This window comes from Saimiri boliviensis, chromosome 7 (genome assembly GCF_048565385.1).
Source record: "Saimiri boliviensis isolate mSaiBol1 chromosome 7, mSaiBol1.pri, whole genome shotgun sequence".
NCBI lineage: Eukaryota > Metazoa > Chordata > Mammalia > Primates > Cebidae > Saimiri > Saimiri boliviensis.
Window position 1 is genome coordinate 31,016,759 of NC_133455.1, and position 17,961 is coordinate 31,034,719.

At 37.6% G+C, this 17,961-nt stretch overlaps 1 protein-coding gene and 1 long non-coding RNA gene across 2 annotated transcripts in view; one reads left to right on the forward strand and one right to left on the reverse strand.

Annotated features, from left to right (window-relative positions):
• WASHC3 (WASH complex subunit 3) overlaps positions 1-17,961 on the forward strand; it is a 104,422-nt gene that overhangs the window by 73,945 nt on the left and 12,516 nt on the right. Inside the window, exon 7 of the mRNA XM_074402331.1 lies at positions 13,753-13,804. Coding sequence (XP_074258432.1) covers positions 13,753-13,804 — 52 coding nt within the window. The remainder of the gene's footprint in view (positions 1-13,752; positions 13,805-17,961) is intronic.
• LOC141585080 (uncharacterized) overlaps positions 1-17,961 on the reverse strand; it is a 110,139-nt gene that overhangs the window by 60,430 nt on the left and 31,748 nt on the right. The gene's annotated exons all lie outside the window — the stretch shown is intronic.

Genomic DNA, 17,961 nt, shown 5'->3' on the forward strand with positions numbered 1-17,961 from the left:
TATAACCCTGGTGACAGGTATTTAGGAACTGCCTGTTCTTCCAAAAGGTTCACTGTCTACCAAGTACTATCAGACTGTCCATATACATAAACTGCTCCCAACTTATTTAAAGCACCGTAGACCTTCTGTGTGGTAGGCATGCCTCAGGTTGTAACTCTTTCCTTCGAGTTGGGTTAGTCATTATTTAACTTTTGAATTCTTTTTTTTTCTTTTTTTGCCTGCTTACACTTAAGAAAGTGAATAATGCTTTGCTTTTTTAAAGAAACCACTTCTATTTCAAAACAAACTTGTCTCCTAAATGCCAAGAGCCTTGCAAAATGTAGTAAAATATTTTACAGGATGTCTCAGACCCTTGCTTAAGTTTATTTTCATTGTATAAGTAAGTTCCATTTGGTGGAGACTCCTTGAGCCTATTTCACATTCTGTTCAATGCTAACACACACCAAATTTGTAGAATCATGGGGGATTGCTGGTAGGAAGCAGGAATGATTGCAAAATTAAGACAAATTAAGCTAAATGTCTGTGTTATGATCAAACATTACAATTTCCACTAGCCCACAGGAAAATAATAATAATTGGAAGCCCTGTAGTTGAATCCAGGAATGCCTTCTCTGAACAGTTGCTTGCTGTTTACCAATGTGAAAGCAAAATGATCCTTCAAGTACTGCTTCTTGAGAATTTGCTATTATTATGTGATGTTCTAATAGAGATATTGGCTCCAAGCTCTTTGCAAGGGAGGAGTATTTTGCAATAACTTCTTCTTTAAAAAGGTCTCTATGTGAACATGTCAGACCACAACTTGCCTGACATGAAAGTTGTTATTATGAGACCTCTTCCCCTCCTTGACTTTTTTGCTTTTTAATGTTCCCAAATAATAAACCATTTCAAATTTTTTCGTTTAAATAATTTTTATAATATGCAAACTGTACGGAACACCGTGGCTATTAAAACAAGCCTGCAGTTGCACTAATCTCCATAGAAACATTAAAATGCAGATAAATAATCCTAGAAAATAGATAAGAATGCATTAAGCTGTTTATTACAGTTTGAATTTCTTCCTAGTACACATGTTGGCAAGTTCCCTATGAGGAAAAATGTTCAGAAACATCAGAGGAGATAGAACAATTTTATGATTCCAATATGAACTTTTCATAGAAGTTCTGTCCAATAGTATAATAGGCCATATAAGTTATTTTAATTTTTTCTAGAAGCCATATTTTTCAAAGTAAAAGAAACATTTACTTCCTTTTAATAAAATATTTTATTTAACCCAATATATCTAAAATATTATTCAACATGTAGAATGTTTTTATTATTCAAAAAGCAGTAATGAAACATTTTATATTTTTTTCTCATCTAAAGCCTTTGAAATATGGTAGACTGTGTTTGACACTCATAGCAAATCTGAATTCAGACTAGTCATATTTCAGATGCTCAATAGTTGCATGTGACTTGTGGCTACCATGCTGGACAGAGCAATTCTATAAGATAAAATTGTTGTCAACATGAACAACCTATCAACGAGCACTCATTCAATGCCATTATAAGCTGGTCAGTAGCTTCATTCATAACCTCATTTGCTTTCAGCAGCACAATTCTGTAAGATAGAATGGCTCAACATATTTATTGCATTTAAAAAAGAACTAGAGTCTCTTTGATGTACAGCCCTTGCTGTTTTTCCCTTAGTCTTGCTTAGAAACTATATTATCCCCACTCACTGACCCCCAAGGACCTGATATGTTCCTGTCCAGAATGATTATGTCTTAGGGTGCTATGCGTGTTGTAAGATGGCCTTTTGCTTCCCTCTGTCTTCTATATTAAAATTGTGCCCCAATCCAAAAGTGAATCTTGGTTGCTGGCTGTAGTATTAATCTTCTAGAATCTTCCTCACTTCAAGGCCTCTGTTCTAGCAACCTACTGCTGAAGCTGATTTGAACCTAAGAGGAGGTTCATCCAATTCTGATGGGCCAAAAGCTGTTGTCAACATGAACAGCCTATCAACGAGCACACATTCAATGCCATTAGAAGCTGGTCAGTAGCTTCATTCATAACCTCATTTGCTTTCAGCAGCACATCAGTAGTGTAGCATCCATTTAGTTCCCTATCTGTGTGGCATCTCCCCATACGCTCTCTGCAGGTGCTCCAGCCACATGGAAATTGCTTCTTGCCGGTCTCTGACATGCCTTATCATTCTTATCACACCAGGTTTATATACCCAGTCTCCTTTGTCTAGAATAAACTTTTTCCTCTGATTTACATGCCCAAATCCTACACATCCATTCTTTTTGTGCTAGCTACATGTTGATAAAATTTCAGATATATTGGGTTAAATAAAATATATTATTAAAATAAAGTAAATGTTTCTTTTTACTTTGAAAAATATGATTCTAGAAAAAATGGAAATCCAGTGCAGTGTTTTAACTTCCCCACTTACTCCATGGTGAGTTTCCTTGCTAATCCGAAAACACTTTTGTTTCTGACCAAAGGATCTACTACTACTTCCATGAGCAAGTCCAAAAATGCTCAGACTTCGAAGAGCACTAGTGCTTTGGTCTCATCAAGAGTAGTCTCTCAGAAAAACAAGCAAAAGCTTTATTTGAAAGGTTCACTTGGAAGCAAATTGAATAATTAATACTTTTTAGCATAGTCATATCAAAAAGGGACTAAAAATGAAACTTGGATCTTCTAACGCTTTTTGTAGCCTGAATCCACATAAGCACTCACTTTGTGAGTATTAATTCTCTCTCTGGTATTTTTCAATGTCGTTTTCCATTCATGTTTTTATTATTTAATATAATTTAATTTATTTTTATTTATTTTTGAGATGGAGTCTCATTCTCGCCCAGGCTGGAGTGCAGTGGCACAATCTCAACTCACTGCAGCCTCTGCCTTCCAGGCTCAAGAGATTCTCCTGCCTCAGCTTCCTGAGTAGCTGGGATTATAGGCACTCACCACCATGAGCAGCTAATTTTTGTATTTTTAGTAGAGATGGGGTTTCACCATGTTGGCCAGGCTGGTCTTGAACTCCTGACCTCAAGTGATCCACCCACCTTGGCCTCCCGAAGTGCTGGGATTACAGGTGTGGACCACCATGCCCAGCCTATTTCATTTCATTTATTTAATTTTTTAAGACAGAGTCTCACTCTTGTCACCCAGGCTGGAGTGCAATGATGTGATCTCAGCTCACTGCAACCTCCACCTCCCCAGTTCAAGCAATTCTCAAGTCTCAGCCTCCTGAACAGTTGCAATTACAGGCATGCACCACCAAACCCAGCTAATTTTTGTATTTTTAGTAGAGACTGGATTGCACCATGTTGGCCAGGCTGGCCTTGAACTCCTGATCTCAAGCGATCTGCTTGCCTCAGCCTCCCAAAGTGCTGGAATTACAGGCCTGAGCCACTGCACCCTTCCTTCACTCAGGTTTTTACAGCAGAGCTATCAACAGTTCACTCTCATACCTAAGCATATTCCAGTTCAAACTCATCACCGTCTCTCTAAAACCTGTTCTTGTGGACCCTCTATCAAAAGGACATTACTTGGAGTTACACTCAATGTGTCCCTGTGTGTCACTCCTGGCAACAAATACATTGCCAAGTTTTCTTAGTCTACCTCTGCAGCATCATTGGCAATTGCTCCTCCTTTCTGTTACCACTGCTAGCATTCTAGTTCACGCCCATATCACTTCTCACCTATACCCTTGGAATCACCTCTAGCCCTGTTTCTCTTCGACTCCTAAATTTCAACTTCTACCAACGTGATGTTTCTAAGGCCCAGATCTAAGCATGTTGCCTTCCAGCTCAAAAACCCTCAGCTCCTTCCCATCCCCTAATAAACACAGTCCAAGTTCTTTAGTCTGGTAGTCAAGGCCCATCCATGCTCTGACCCAAATATAATATTGTAATGTGATCTTCTCCCACTCACCTACAGGCACTCCAGCCAAAATGTACTGATCAACTTCCAAATACATCCTACCCATTCTAGCATCTGGGTCTTGTCTGCAGTGCTCTCGTCCTTTCTTACTTCCCTAACTTCTCGCTGACTGAAATATGATGCCATCCTTCAAATCCCAGTCAAAGCTACTATCTCTTCCAGGCAGTCCTTCTGGATTTTTTAGCAGAAAGTAATCTTTTGGTCTTTGTGTAGAATTTAATAGTATCTCTATGATGACTTGCTCTGTAGTTACACTGTAAGCTTGTTTGTGTGTGTGGTGTGTATCTCATCACTGCTCAAATTATAAGGTTCATTTCATTTGTTCAACAAATATTTATTGAGTGTGATGTGCTACTGCAATCTAGAAAATAGTGAGAAAGATATAGAATATTCATTTTAGAGGGTCATGATACAGTGCCTAGCATGTATCTTGCACTTTGTAAGCACTCAATGATTATTTGTTGAATACCTGACTGAATTTATCAGAAACATATATATCCGGGAAGTTTTATTTTCAGAACATAAAAGTAAGAATAGAAAATAAATTTAAAAGGCTTCAGAGGAGCCAAACTAGGCGTTCACAACATAGATGTGTTTGACTCTTGCCCAGTTTGGCCATGGCCATGGAGACTCTGGCAAGCCCTCAGACAGAGAGCCCTTTTCTCTCAGTTTACACACATTTCTAACAATAATAATCATGACAATAACCACTGTGAGCTTGGACATCTGATTTCCAAACTCATTTTAGATGAGAAGCAGCAAATTAGGATCAGGGAATAGAAATGGCATACTCACACGGACATCAGTGAGATGGACAGCAGCAAGGGAGGACTCAGAAGAGCCAAAAAACAAAACAACAATAAAAACACAGCAATCTGCAGCCATTTAGACTAGGGACAAACAGTTCTGCAGACCTCAGTGGGGCCTGAGGGCTTCTCAGGGTTATAGCTTTTAATGACAACCCCAAGTCCTCTGGCTGGGTCATGTTCATAATGCACTATTTGAGAAGACAGTTAAGATTGCTATATTGGAAATGTTTCCATCCAAGACAATTAAAAGTAAAACAACTAAAAGTAAAAGCAAAAAGATAAATCCTCAGCCATCCATTAAACTCATTTATCCAGAACAACTCTCATCCCACCCCGCACTTGCACCCTCTGGAGTCAGGGTTTTATTGTACTTTCCTGTATTACTTGATTCATTTGCCTTAAAACATTCGTTGGCTCTTGGCATCCAGTTCAATCTTCATTCAATAAGTTTGATTCCCATTTTATTTGCACAATGCTCTAAAAGAGCCACTGGACAACACAAAAGATTTTAAAATTCTAGATCCTAGGCTTGTTTTGTGAATGCTCAGGGTCTACTTGAAGAGTTAAGACCTACAGCCTTGAACCAACACAAGGACAAAATAGAGTTAGATGCATGTGAATGCATGGTGAAACATGAAGTTTGTAATGAAAGATTGTTTGGGAGAGGACTAGGGCTAATCAAAAAAGATCTCTTGAAGATGAGCTTCTCGGCCAGAAGTGGAAGATTTGGGGAGGGCATTTTGGGCAAATAAAACAGCATAGGAGGAGTATATAGCAGAGGCAAGAAAGAGCAAATTGTATTCGGGGAATAGTAAAGAGCCGCCCTGGCAGACTAGGGCTAAGGGGTCCCATTTGGGTATAATACAAGTTTAGAGTGTTTCCATAATTTTGTACAAATTCCTGTGGTCTTTCTGAGATCATGCCTTAGTTGGCTAGGGCTGCCATAGCAAAATCCATAGACTGGGTGGCTTAAACTTCAGACATTTATTTCTCACCATTCTGGAGGCTGGGAAGTCCAAGATCAAGATGCCAACCAATTCAGCTTCTGGTGAGGTCTCTCTTCCTGATTTGCAGATGACAGCCTTCTCACCATGTCCTGACATGGTGGAGCAAGACAGAGCAAACTCTCTGGTGTTTCTTCTTAAAAAGACACTAATCCCATCACAAGGGCCCCACCCCTCATGATTTTATCTAGCCCTAATTACCTACCAAAGGCCCAATTGCCAAATACCATCACATTAGGGGTTAAGGCTTCAATATATACATTTTTAGAGAACACAAACATTCATTTCATAACAGATCATGTGAATGTAAATTCCTGCATTGTATGAAAATCCCCCAAAATCAAGTTTGATGTACAGATATGCTATTTTCTTCAATCACATCATTTTGCTAGAGAGTTTCAGTGACAGCTAATTGCAAGCAACAGAACTGACTTGATTTGCCATCTCTATGTTCATTTTACAAACACAGCCATAGGAAATGTGAATTTCTCCTTTGACTAGATACCCTGGAAGGATACTACATCTAGAAGATACCACCTCGTGAAGTATGTGAAGTTTGGGGTGATGGTTAATAGATTCATGAGTAATTGGGTATGAACACAAACATTTTTCCAACACTTGACAACTGATAAGGTCTGGAGATTTATCAGCCTGTAAAAATGAGATTCTAATAACTGTACTTTTACCTTTTTCACAAGACTATAGGCTCTGGGAGGATGAGGTGTTTTCCTTAGTGTCTAGCCCAGTGCCTACCAGAAAGATAGGATTTAGTATTAAATGAACAACTGGGTAAGAGATTGAATGTAAAACAAATTTATTTATTAACACTTGACTAAAGTAAAATCATGTATTTCTCAAAATAAACTTGGTCTGAATTGGCTGAGATTTTTTTGACTGCTGGATCATGCTTTTTGAATGAATTAGAAGTAAACCACAAAATCAGGGATTTAAAAGTAATTCTTCACAAACGTGTTCATTATAAATCCAATTCACATATCCTGTTGAATTGGCTGCTTTGTGTAATTGAGGGCCAATTTCAACATTCACATGACAATGAAAATCTCAAGCTTAAATTTATTAAGTTTGGCAGAACACCAAGCCTCTTAATAACAAAATATGCAGAGAAAGGATATTAGTCTCCAAAGACTCGAGTTTGATTTTGAAAATAAACCGATGTTCATTTAAAAAACTCATTCATAAGAAGACATAAGACTGTGGAAATATAAATTTACATGGAAAATAATTTAAAGGACAGAACCAAACAAAATTTTAGTATGGTATTTAGTTGGGGTTCCTGTTTAACGAGGGCCCAAAGATAAAAATATTTAAGTGTTTTGGGGCCCACATGAGCAATTCAAGTCTTGAATAGTTGCTAACCCATTAATCAGATAACTCCTATCTAGATATAACTGACAAATAATTTGTTAAATACACCCAGAAATGAAACAGAAGCACTGCATGGTCAACCAGACAGATCCCAGTAAAAGTGATTATCTCATTTTTAATAACTGTGGCTATCATTTATTATCAGGTATCTGTCCAGCACTATATGAAGTGCTGCACAGACATTATTTTATCTAATACATACAAAACCCCTATTGAGCAAATGAGAAACAAAGGCTTAAAAATAGTTTAAATAAATTACCTCAAATTAATAAATCTTTAAACAAGAAAGCAGGATTTAAACCCAAGATTGTTTAACAGCAAAGCCGTTGCTATTTGACCACTCCATTTATTTTTTTTTTATTTTTTTTTTTTTTGTTTTTCATAGGAAGGTTCTTGAATTGGCAACATCAGCATCAACTGAGAATTTGTCCCAAAGTCCCAAATTCTACCCAGGCCTACTGAATCAGAATCTCTGGCTATGAGACCTACAAGTCTATTTTAATCACCTCTCCAGGAGATTCTAAAGCACACTAAAATTTGAAAAGTACACCTCTACTCTATTTCTCCAAACTTAAGCAAATATATATATATAATGTTTCACTTTACCAGTGAAGATTCTTGTAAAACTCAGAAAATGAATATCACATCCATTTCCTTGTTTAGGCTATGTGATCAATTGTCACTATAATTCCTACAAATGGAATACATAAAATGAGTTCCAATGAAAACAACACAATAGCATTATTATCCATCTAAAATATGAACAAGGGCTACAGTGATTGGAATTATTTCAAGACCTCACTATACATATTGATTTGTGATTAAAACAGTATCACTTAGCTCACTCTCTAAGCTTTAACAGATAAAACAAATTTTTAATATAATCTGACAAATGAGTTCTAGCCAAGAGGGAAAGAAAAGGCAAGAACAACCATCCAATGTGCTGTGGTGAAACTGAAATATATGAAAATGACAATCAGAATTTCAATCTATTGCTATGAGTGCTTATCTTGCCAAATAATGAAATGTATTGACACTAATGCTGTGCTGTCACTGGCATGTTATACAGATTATGAAATTTTCTAAGCAAAGTTGCTGGAGATCATTCAAATATTTATAATGGTGTAATAGGTGAACTGACTATATTTCTAAAAATTTTTGTTCCAAACTCCTTGATGAGGAAATATTTGGAATAAAGCACAATAAGTTCATATATATATATATATATATATATATATATATATAAACACAATAAGTTTATATGATCAAAATTAATTTTTGTTTCCCTGGGAATTTAAGAATCTTTTTAATAGTTGAGAGCTGGTGTACAGCTGCAAGAGATTGTCTTAATAGGAACCCAATATTTATGCTTTCTTGATAGAACAAATGAGAGTTCTCGCTCTGTTTTCTGTCTTACTTATGCTGAAAGCCTGGCAACACTAGGATATAATATTTGCTCCTTCAAAATGTTTCTAAATTGTTCACTGTTTCATATTTCATCTCAGAGCTGCTTTATTTATAATATTACTAAACCTCAAAGAGACCCATATGGTGGAAGAGAATAAAGAAACTTTGTGATTTCACTGTTTTATTCCTTTTTAAAAGAATTGACTTGAAAGTGAAAATTGTTTTAGTCTGCTTTTTATTCACAAGGACTGTGTCCATGCTTTGCAATGGGATGGCTTAAACAGACAGGTAAATTATATTACACAATAACTTTTTTTGACTGATATATAATTCTGCAAAAATTGTCCTCTTTCTAACAGGTATGTGAAAGTTTATATAGATACTTGCTGTTTATATTTAAATAAAGCAAACCAGCCTTGCAAAAACACAAATATTTTTGTCCAAATACAGATCAAGAAATATTGCTACCAGCAGCCCCACTCCTTAAGTTTCTTGGTTGTTTCCAGCATTACTTATTTATTCCTACTGCTTGCCATTTTACTATATTGAAGATCTACTAAAAGCCAGCATTTTAAGCTAATTTATTTATTTTTGTGAGTACATAATTGATGTATGTATTTATGGGTACATGAGATGTTTTGATAGCAGCATACAATGTGTAATGATCAAACCAGGTAACTGGGGCATCCATCACCTCAACTATTTATCATTTATTTGTGTTAGGAACATTTTAATTCCACTCTTTAAGTTATTTTAAAATATACAATAAATTATTGTTAATTATAGCCACCCTATTGTGCTACTGAATACTAGCTCTTATTCATTTTATCTAAGCATATTTTTGTATTTATTAAGAAGTTCCACTCTATCCGTCCCTCCCTGCTACCCTTCCCAGCCTCTGGTAACCATCCTTCTACTCTCTATCTCCATAAGTTGCTTTTTTTTATTTTTAGCTCCCACATGCAATATTTGTTTTTCTGTGCCTGGCTTATTTCACTTAACATAGTTTCCTCTAGTTCCATCCATGTTGTTGCAAATGGCAGAATCTTACTTTATTATGGCTGAGTAATATTCCATAGTGTATAAGGATCACATTTTCTTTATTAATCCGTTGATATACACTTAGGTTGATTTCATGTCTTGGCCCTTGTGAATAGTGCGAGAGTATAGAAATCTCTTTGAGATACTGATTTTCTTTTTTCTTTTTTGGATATATACACAGTAGTGGGAATTCTAGGTCATATGGTAGGATTATTTTTGTTTTTTAAAATGCTATAGTGTTCTCCATAGAAGCTGTACCAATTTACATTTACCTGAGGTCAGGAGTTTGAGACCAGCCTGGCCAAACATGATGAAACACATCTCTACTCAGGAGGCTGAGGCAGGAGCATCAGTTGAACCCAAGAGATGGAAGTTGTAGTGAGCTGAGATCGTGCCACTTCACTCCTGCCCAGGCGAAAGAGCGAAATTCTGTCTCAGGGTGGGGGAAAGAATTATTCTTATTTTGATTCTGTTAAGTTGTTTGAGCTCCTCATATATTCTGGTAATTAATCCTTTGTCAGATAGATAGTCTGCACCTATTTTCTCACATTTCGTGGGTTGCCTCTTCACTTTGTTGATTGTTTCCTTTGATGTGTGCAAGCTTTTACTTTAATGTGATCCCATTTGTCTTTTTTGTTTTGTTTTGTTTTCTTTGGTTAACTGTGCTTTTAAGGTCTTACTCAAGAAATCTTTGCCCAGACCGATGTCCTGAAGTGTTTCCCAATGTTTTCTTCTAGTATTTTTATAGTTTCAAGTCTTAGATTTAAGGCTTTAATCTATATGATTGATTTTGTACATGATAAGAGGCAGAGTCTAATTTTATTCTTCTGCATATGGATACCGTTTTTCAAGCACCATTTATTAAAGAAGCTGTACTTTCCCCAGTGTATGTTCTTGATAATTTTGTTGCAAATGAGTTAGTTGTAGATGTATGGATTTCTTTCTGTGTTCTCTATTTGACTCCATTCTTCTATTCATCTGTTTTATGCCAGTACCATGCTGTTTTGGTCACTATAGCTTTGTATTACATTGGCCTTTAGTTTTCTCTCTTTTGTTGTGTCTTTGTTTGGTTTTAGTATCAGGGAAATACTGGCTTTGTAGAATGAGTTTGGGAGTAGTCTTTGTATTACAGTCAGGTAAAGTGATTCCTCCAATTTTGTTCTTTTTGCTCGGGATGGCTTTGAGTATTCTGGGTCTTTTGTGGTTCCATATAAATTTTAAGATCATTTTTTCTGTTTCTGTGAAGTATGTCCTTGGTATTTTGGCAGGGATTGCATTGACTCTGTAGATTGCTTTGGGTAGTATGGATATTTTAACATTGATTCTTCCAAACCATGAACATGGAATATCTTTTCCATTTTTCTGTGTCCTCTTCAATTTCTTTTGTCATTATTTTATAGTTTTTATTGTAGAGAATTTTAACTTGTTTGATGAAAAAGGTATTTCACTACTAGGTATTTAATACTAGTTTTTTGGTGTTTTTGTTTGTTTGTTTGTTTGTTTTGGTTTTGGTTTTGACATGGAGTTGTTATCTGTTGCCCAGGCCAGAGTGCAGTGGCACAATCTTGGCTCACTGCAACATCCACCTCCTGAGTTCAAGTGACTCACCTGCCTCAGCCTCCCAAGTAGCTGGGACTATAGAAACATACCACCATGCCCAGCTAATTTATATATATATATTTTATATATTATATATATTATTATATATTTATATAATATTTATTATATATTTATATAATATATATAAAATTTATATATATTATTATATATATTATATATATTATATATTTTATATATTATATATATTTTATATATATAATATAATACATATATATATATTTTAGTAGAGATGGGATTTAACAATTTTGGCGAGATGGGCCTTGAACTCCTGACCTCAGGTGATCCACCTGCCTCGGCCTCCCTGAGTGCTGGGATTACAGGCATGAGCCACCACCCCAGGCCTAATACTAGGTATTATACTTTATTTGTAGCTATTGTAAATGAGATTACTTTCTTTGTTTCTTTTTCAGATTGTTATCTCTTGGCATATTGAAATGCTACTGATTTTTGTATATTGACTTTTTATCCTGCAACTTGACCAAATTGTTTATCAGTTTTAATAGATTTATTCAGTGGAGTCTTTAGGTTTTTCTAAATATAGGATATCATCTGCAAACAATGATAATTTGACTTTTTCCTTTTCAATCTAAATGCCCTTTATTTCTTTATCTTGTCTAATTACTTCCACTAGGACTGCCAGTACTATGTTGAATAACAGTGGGAAAAATGGGCATCCTTGTCTTGTTCTAGATCTTAGAGGAAAAGCTTTCAGTTTTTGCCTATTCAGTATGATACTAGCTATAGGTTTTTTGCATATGACTTTTCTCATGTTGAAGGATGTTCTTTTTTTTTTTTTTTTTTTTTTGAAACGGAGTTTCGCTCTTGTTACCCAGGCTGGAGTGCAATGGCGCGATCTCAGCTCACCGCAACCTCCACCTCCTGGGTTCAGGCAATTCTCCTGCCTCAGCCTCCTGGGTAGCTGGGATTACAGGCACACGCCACCATGCCCAGCTAATTTTTGTATTTTTAATAGAGATGGGGTTTCACCATGTTGACCAGGATGGTCTTGATCTCTTGACCTCGTGATCCACCCGCCTCGGCCTCCCAAAGTGCTGGGATTACAGGCTTGAGCCACCGCGCCCGGCCGGATGTTCTATTTTTTGAGGGAGTTTTTATTATTAAGAGATGTTGGATTTCATTGAATGTGTTTTGGCATCAATTGAAATGATCATCTGGTTTTTGTCCTTTACTCTGTTGATATGATGTATCACATTAACTGATTTGCATATGTTGAATCACCTTTGCATTCCTGGGATGAATCCCACTTGATCATGATGAATGATCTTTAAAATGTGTTGTTGAAATTAGTCTTCTAGTATTTTGTTGAGGATTTTTGCCTTTATGTTTATCAGAGATATTGGCCTTTAGTTTTCTCTCTTTTGTTGTGTCTTTGTTTGGTTTTGGTATCAAGGCAATACTGGCTTTGTAGAATGAGTTTGGAAGTATTCCTATGTCCTTAATTTTTTGAAATACTTTGAGTAGGATTAATATTAGTTCTTTAAATGTTTGATGGAATTCAGCAGTGAAGCCATCAGGTCCTGGGCATTTCTTTGATAGGAGGTTTTTTATTACTGCTTTTATCTCATTACATGTTATTGCTCTATTCAGGTCTTGGATTTCTTCATGGTTCAGTATTAGTAGGTTGTATGTATCCAAGGATTTATTCATTTATTCTGGATTTTCCAATTTATTGGCATATAGTTGTTCATAATAGTCTCTAACGATCCTTTGAATTTCTGTGGTATCAGTTATAATGTCTCCTCTTTCATCTCTGATTTTATTTATTTGGATCTTTTCCCTTTTTTCTTAGTCTGACTGAAGGTTTGTCAACTTTGTTTATCTTTTCAAATGATCAGCTTTTGTTTCATTGATATTTTGTGGGCCAGCATTATGCTGCATGCTTTACCTGAGGTCATGTGTACAGGTGCAGAACTCTGACATGTAGTAAGCACTGAAGCAAATGTTCTCACCTATAAAATAATACTTGTACTCCCAGCAGATGTGCCTGTAGGCAGAATAATTTATACTTCTTACCAGCAGAGTTTTGACATAATGTACATCATCTTTCTGTGTGTGTGTGTGTGTGTGTGTGTGTAACGGAGTTTCACTCTGTCACCCAGGCTGGGGTGCAGTGGCGCAATCTTAGCTCACTGCAACCTCCACAGTTCAAGCAATTCTCCTGCCTCAGCCTCCCAAGTAGCTGGGATTACAGGCATGTGCCAGCACACCCAGATAATTTTTATATTTCTAATAGAGACAAGGTTTCATCATGTTGGCCAGGCTGGTCTTGAACTCCTGAACTCAAGTGATCCACCTGCCTTGGCTCCCGCAAAGTGTTGGGATCACAGGCATGAGCCACCGTGCCCAGCCAAGGTGCATCATATTTAAACAAAAATAATAAAAGCAGGAATCCAATCTGCTAGTATAATGCAGTAATGAAGATCATGTGCATTGATGCCAGGCAGCCTTGGTGTCAATTCTTGCTCTGCTGCTTACTACATATGGGATCTTGAATCAGTCACTTAGCTTCCTATTCCTCATTTCCAATCTCACAGGGCTGTGGTGAAGATTATAGAAGAGAGTGCTTCGAACTATGCCTGGCATGAGGTAGGTGGTTGATAGATGGGAGCCATCATTATCATTCTCTGGGCCTCATTTTTATCACCTGTAAAATGGAACTAAGACCTCCAAGAAGCCCTTTTGTATCGCATCATGGAAAAACTCCTTTCTTGACTAGTAAGATGTTGGTAAAAGCATTGGACTGGAAATCCAGATTAAGATTTAAGTCCTGGCTCAACTATTTCCTAGTTGTTTGTCTTTGACAAGTCATTTCACCTCTTTGAGTCTGTCACTTCGATTGTGAAATGATTCATTTGGGTTGAAAGTACCTCTTCTGACTCTGGATCTCTACAGTTTTAGAAAATATGTCCTTTGTTCCTGAACATATGAACAATTTTTATAATTTATCCTTCATATATGTAGCATGCTTCTCACACACACACACACACACACACACACACGAGAATCACCTGAACCCAGGAGGAGGAGGTTGCAGTGAGCCAAGATCATGCCACTGCACTCCAGCCTGGGCAACAGAGTGAGACTCTGCCTCAAAAAAAAAAATTTTTTTTTTGCTCTAAAATAGAGCTCTCAACCAACACTGATATAGAGAAGACAAAGGTAAGGACAAAATAAAGGCGAAAGATTTTTGGAATATACATTATATGTATGTATATATGTAGCATACATGTGTATGTATATATGTAACATACGAATTATATGTCTACTGCTCTAATTTTAAGCCTCTCGAGGCCAATACCTGATAATATTCATATTTGTGTCTGTGATCTTTTGTCAGTGCCTGGCATCTAGTGAGTGTTATAAATGCATTTTTCGGGAACAAAATAAAGAACTGTATTGAAGGAGTACAGAGAACAAAATAATTACTTGTGCCTGGAGCTTGTTATAAGTTGTATGTTGTACAACTCTAGGAGGTGCAAATTACACTGTAATTATGAATGGCTTTCTTTAGAGTTGTGTGCTACACACCTGCACCAGTACGTGTGGCAGCCATAAGGAAAAGAGCAATCAGAAAACACATCCAGAAAAACATTAAAATTGAACTGGGCTTTGAGATAATCAAAAAAATTCTACACATGAAGAAAGAATGCAGAGGCATTTCAGACTGAGGAAAGAGTCTGTATAGAAGCCCAAAGTCAGGGAAAGGCAGCCGGTAGACCAGGTAGCTGAGAGTTATGTTGTGATAAGGAGGTAATGGATGATAGGTAGAGAAGTTACTTTGCCACTCAATAATGGAGGACATTGCCTGCCACACTAAGTGCGAGATGTTCTTGGTAAGCATTCAGGAACTATTGCTGCTTTTGAAGGAGGGAAATAATGTGAGAAAGCTCATGTTTTAGAAAGCTCATTCTGGCCATTGTGTGGAAGATGCGCTAAAGAATAAAAGGCAGAGAGACCACTGCCATAATGCAGCTGAGAGATGATAAGGTCATAATTAAGATAATGACAAAAAGGACAGAAAGAAAAAGGCAAATAGAACTTTCTGACTTAATTGGCTGCTCCAGGTGAAAGAGGGGAATGAAAAATTATTCCAAGGGTAACTTGGTAGACAATGGGACAGTTAATTGCAAAAGGGGACAGGACTTTTTAAAAAAGGGAGCTGATGTGTTCAGTTTAGCAAAGATGTATTGCATTTGAGGTGCCAGCAGGACGTCTATAAAAATACATGGTGTAGAGCTCATAAAAGAGGTAAGATTAAGATTTCTGAAGTGTCAGCTCATGCTTAATCCATATAGGCCAGGATGGCAGCAGTATAGGATGTTAATGGTTCTTAACAGGGTAAGGCCAGGTAGAAAATACAGGCTCATCAGTGTTTATATATATATATATATATATATATTTTTTTTTTTTTTCAGATGGAGTCTTGCTCTATTGCCCAGGCTGGAGTGCAGTGGTGCAATCTAGGCTCACTGCAACCTCCACCTCCCAGGTTCAAGTGATTCTTTTGCCTCAGCCTCCAGAGTAGCTGGGATTACAGGCACAGGACACCACACCTAGCTATTTTGTATTTTTAATAGAGACAGTGTTTTACCATGTTGGCCAGGGTGGTCTCGAACTCCTAACCTTAGGTGATCCACCCTCCTCAGCCTCCCAAAGTGGTGGGATTACAGACCTGAGCCACTGTACCTGGCCAGGTTCTTCAAGATTGCTCTAGTTTACCTATTATTGAGTAATAAACTACCCCAGAGCTTAATGACATAACACTACCATTTATTTTGTTCATGATTTTGTGGGTCAGGCATTTGGAAAGGGTGTAGCTAGGTAGTTTTGTTCCACATGATAGTGGCTGGGCCTGAAGGATCCACTTCCCAGATGGATTCTCCACTTACACATGGGATCTCATCCTTAGCAGCTGCTTCACATGGCCTGGCTTTCTGATACCATGGTTGTCTCAATAATCACACTCCTTACAAGAGGTAGGAGGTGAAAGCTACCAGACCAATGAAGGGCTATGTCTAGAACTAGCACAGTCATTTCTATCACATTCTATTGGCCAAAGATGTCACAGGCCTCAACCATATTCAAGACGTTGAGAAATAGACGTTATCTCTTTTTTTTTTTTTTTTTCCAGATTAAGCATCTGTTTTATTCAAACCTAGGTAACTCAGAAGCTTTAGGCAGCCTGTTTTGCAGGACATTTAGTGGTGGAGTGTCTTCCTGCCTCATACTCCCAAGAACCTGCTCCGGCAGATGGAACTCAGAACCCTTCCTTGTTGTCAAAACGGGGCTGGTCTGCAGGCTTGAAGTCCAGGTTAGGGCTGCCAAACTCATTGAGAATTGTCAGAGCCCTGTAGTTAACAATGGGGTATTTGGCTTTGTACACACTGGTGAAGATATCATCCACAAAATCCAACTTCTTGGCTATGAGACCTGCAGTGTGTCACAGGTGAGGTCTACATGATCCAAGGACATCTTGGCTATCCCTCTAGTGGAGTCTTTCCTGGTCAAAGCATTGTAGGTGGCTCTTTGTCCATAAAACTCCTTTCCAGAGATGACATCAAGCCCCACTCCCTTCGCTGCCAAAAAGGTGGGCCACTCCTCCTCCTGCCATAGTGGATCAGCCCCCCAGGCTAGCACTGGGACCAGGACTAGCATGGCCAGGTGCTGCAGCCACTGCCCTGGCACAGGGCCCACCACAGTGAGCATGTGGTGCAGAGCAAGGGCAGCCTGGCCGGCCTAGATTTTATCTCTCTCTTGATATGGGAGTGGCACAGTCACATTGCAGAAGGGCATGTGGGATAGGAGATATTTTGGAGTCATATTTGAAAACTACTCTCTGCTACAGAAATGTTCTTCAAAATCACCTGAAGAGCTTTGCCAATAATAGCTATTATGCTTCCAAGTTTAATACATAGAGGCTTCTGATATATATGCCTGATCAAGACCCACTAGAAAAAGTGATTCAGGACTGAAATATGCAAGGAGGAGAGAAGCTCTGAATACGGAGCTCCTGCTGGCAGACCAGAGATGAAAGAAATGAACTAGAAGCAGTACACAAGCCAAAAGAGAAGGGAGTTTCAAGGAGGCTGAGGTCAGAAGCACTAACTGTGATGGAGGTAGTGAGAATGAGGAGAACTAAGCAGACGCTGATGAATTTGGCTTTAAAAGCTTTCCAGGAATCTTTGAAATCTGTTTCAATGGAATTGAAATCTGAATTCAGAAGCTTGTAAACTGAGTTTGCAACCAGAATAACTTGTTTTCTGCTAGAAGTGTGGCTACCCTCATGAAATATTATCTGTAAAGATTGAAATAGCAGTTCTATGACAATATACCCAGTCTGCAAACAAAAGGTTGTAAAGGCAGCTAAGGTATAAACTTTAAAGGCAGCTAAGGTAAAAACTTCAAGCAAATGGATATATCTTCCTCTTGCTACTTGCTTTTATCTTTGCAAATACATTACTTGCTATAACTCTGATGTTTTTCTTTATTTGGGATACCAGCTCAGAATCAAGCGGTGTATCAGTTAGTTCTTGTTGTATAACAAATCACCCAAAACTCAATGCCTTAAAATCAGGGGTTGGAAAACTATAGCCTGTGGTCCAGATGCCAGTTTTTGTGGCTACGTTTTATTTGGACACCACCATGTCTGTTCATTTACGTATCACCTATGGCTATTTTTTGGCACCACAGCGGCAGAGGAGAGTTACAACAGAGCCTATGCTGTATGCACCTGTATTATGTAC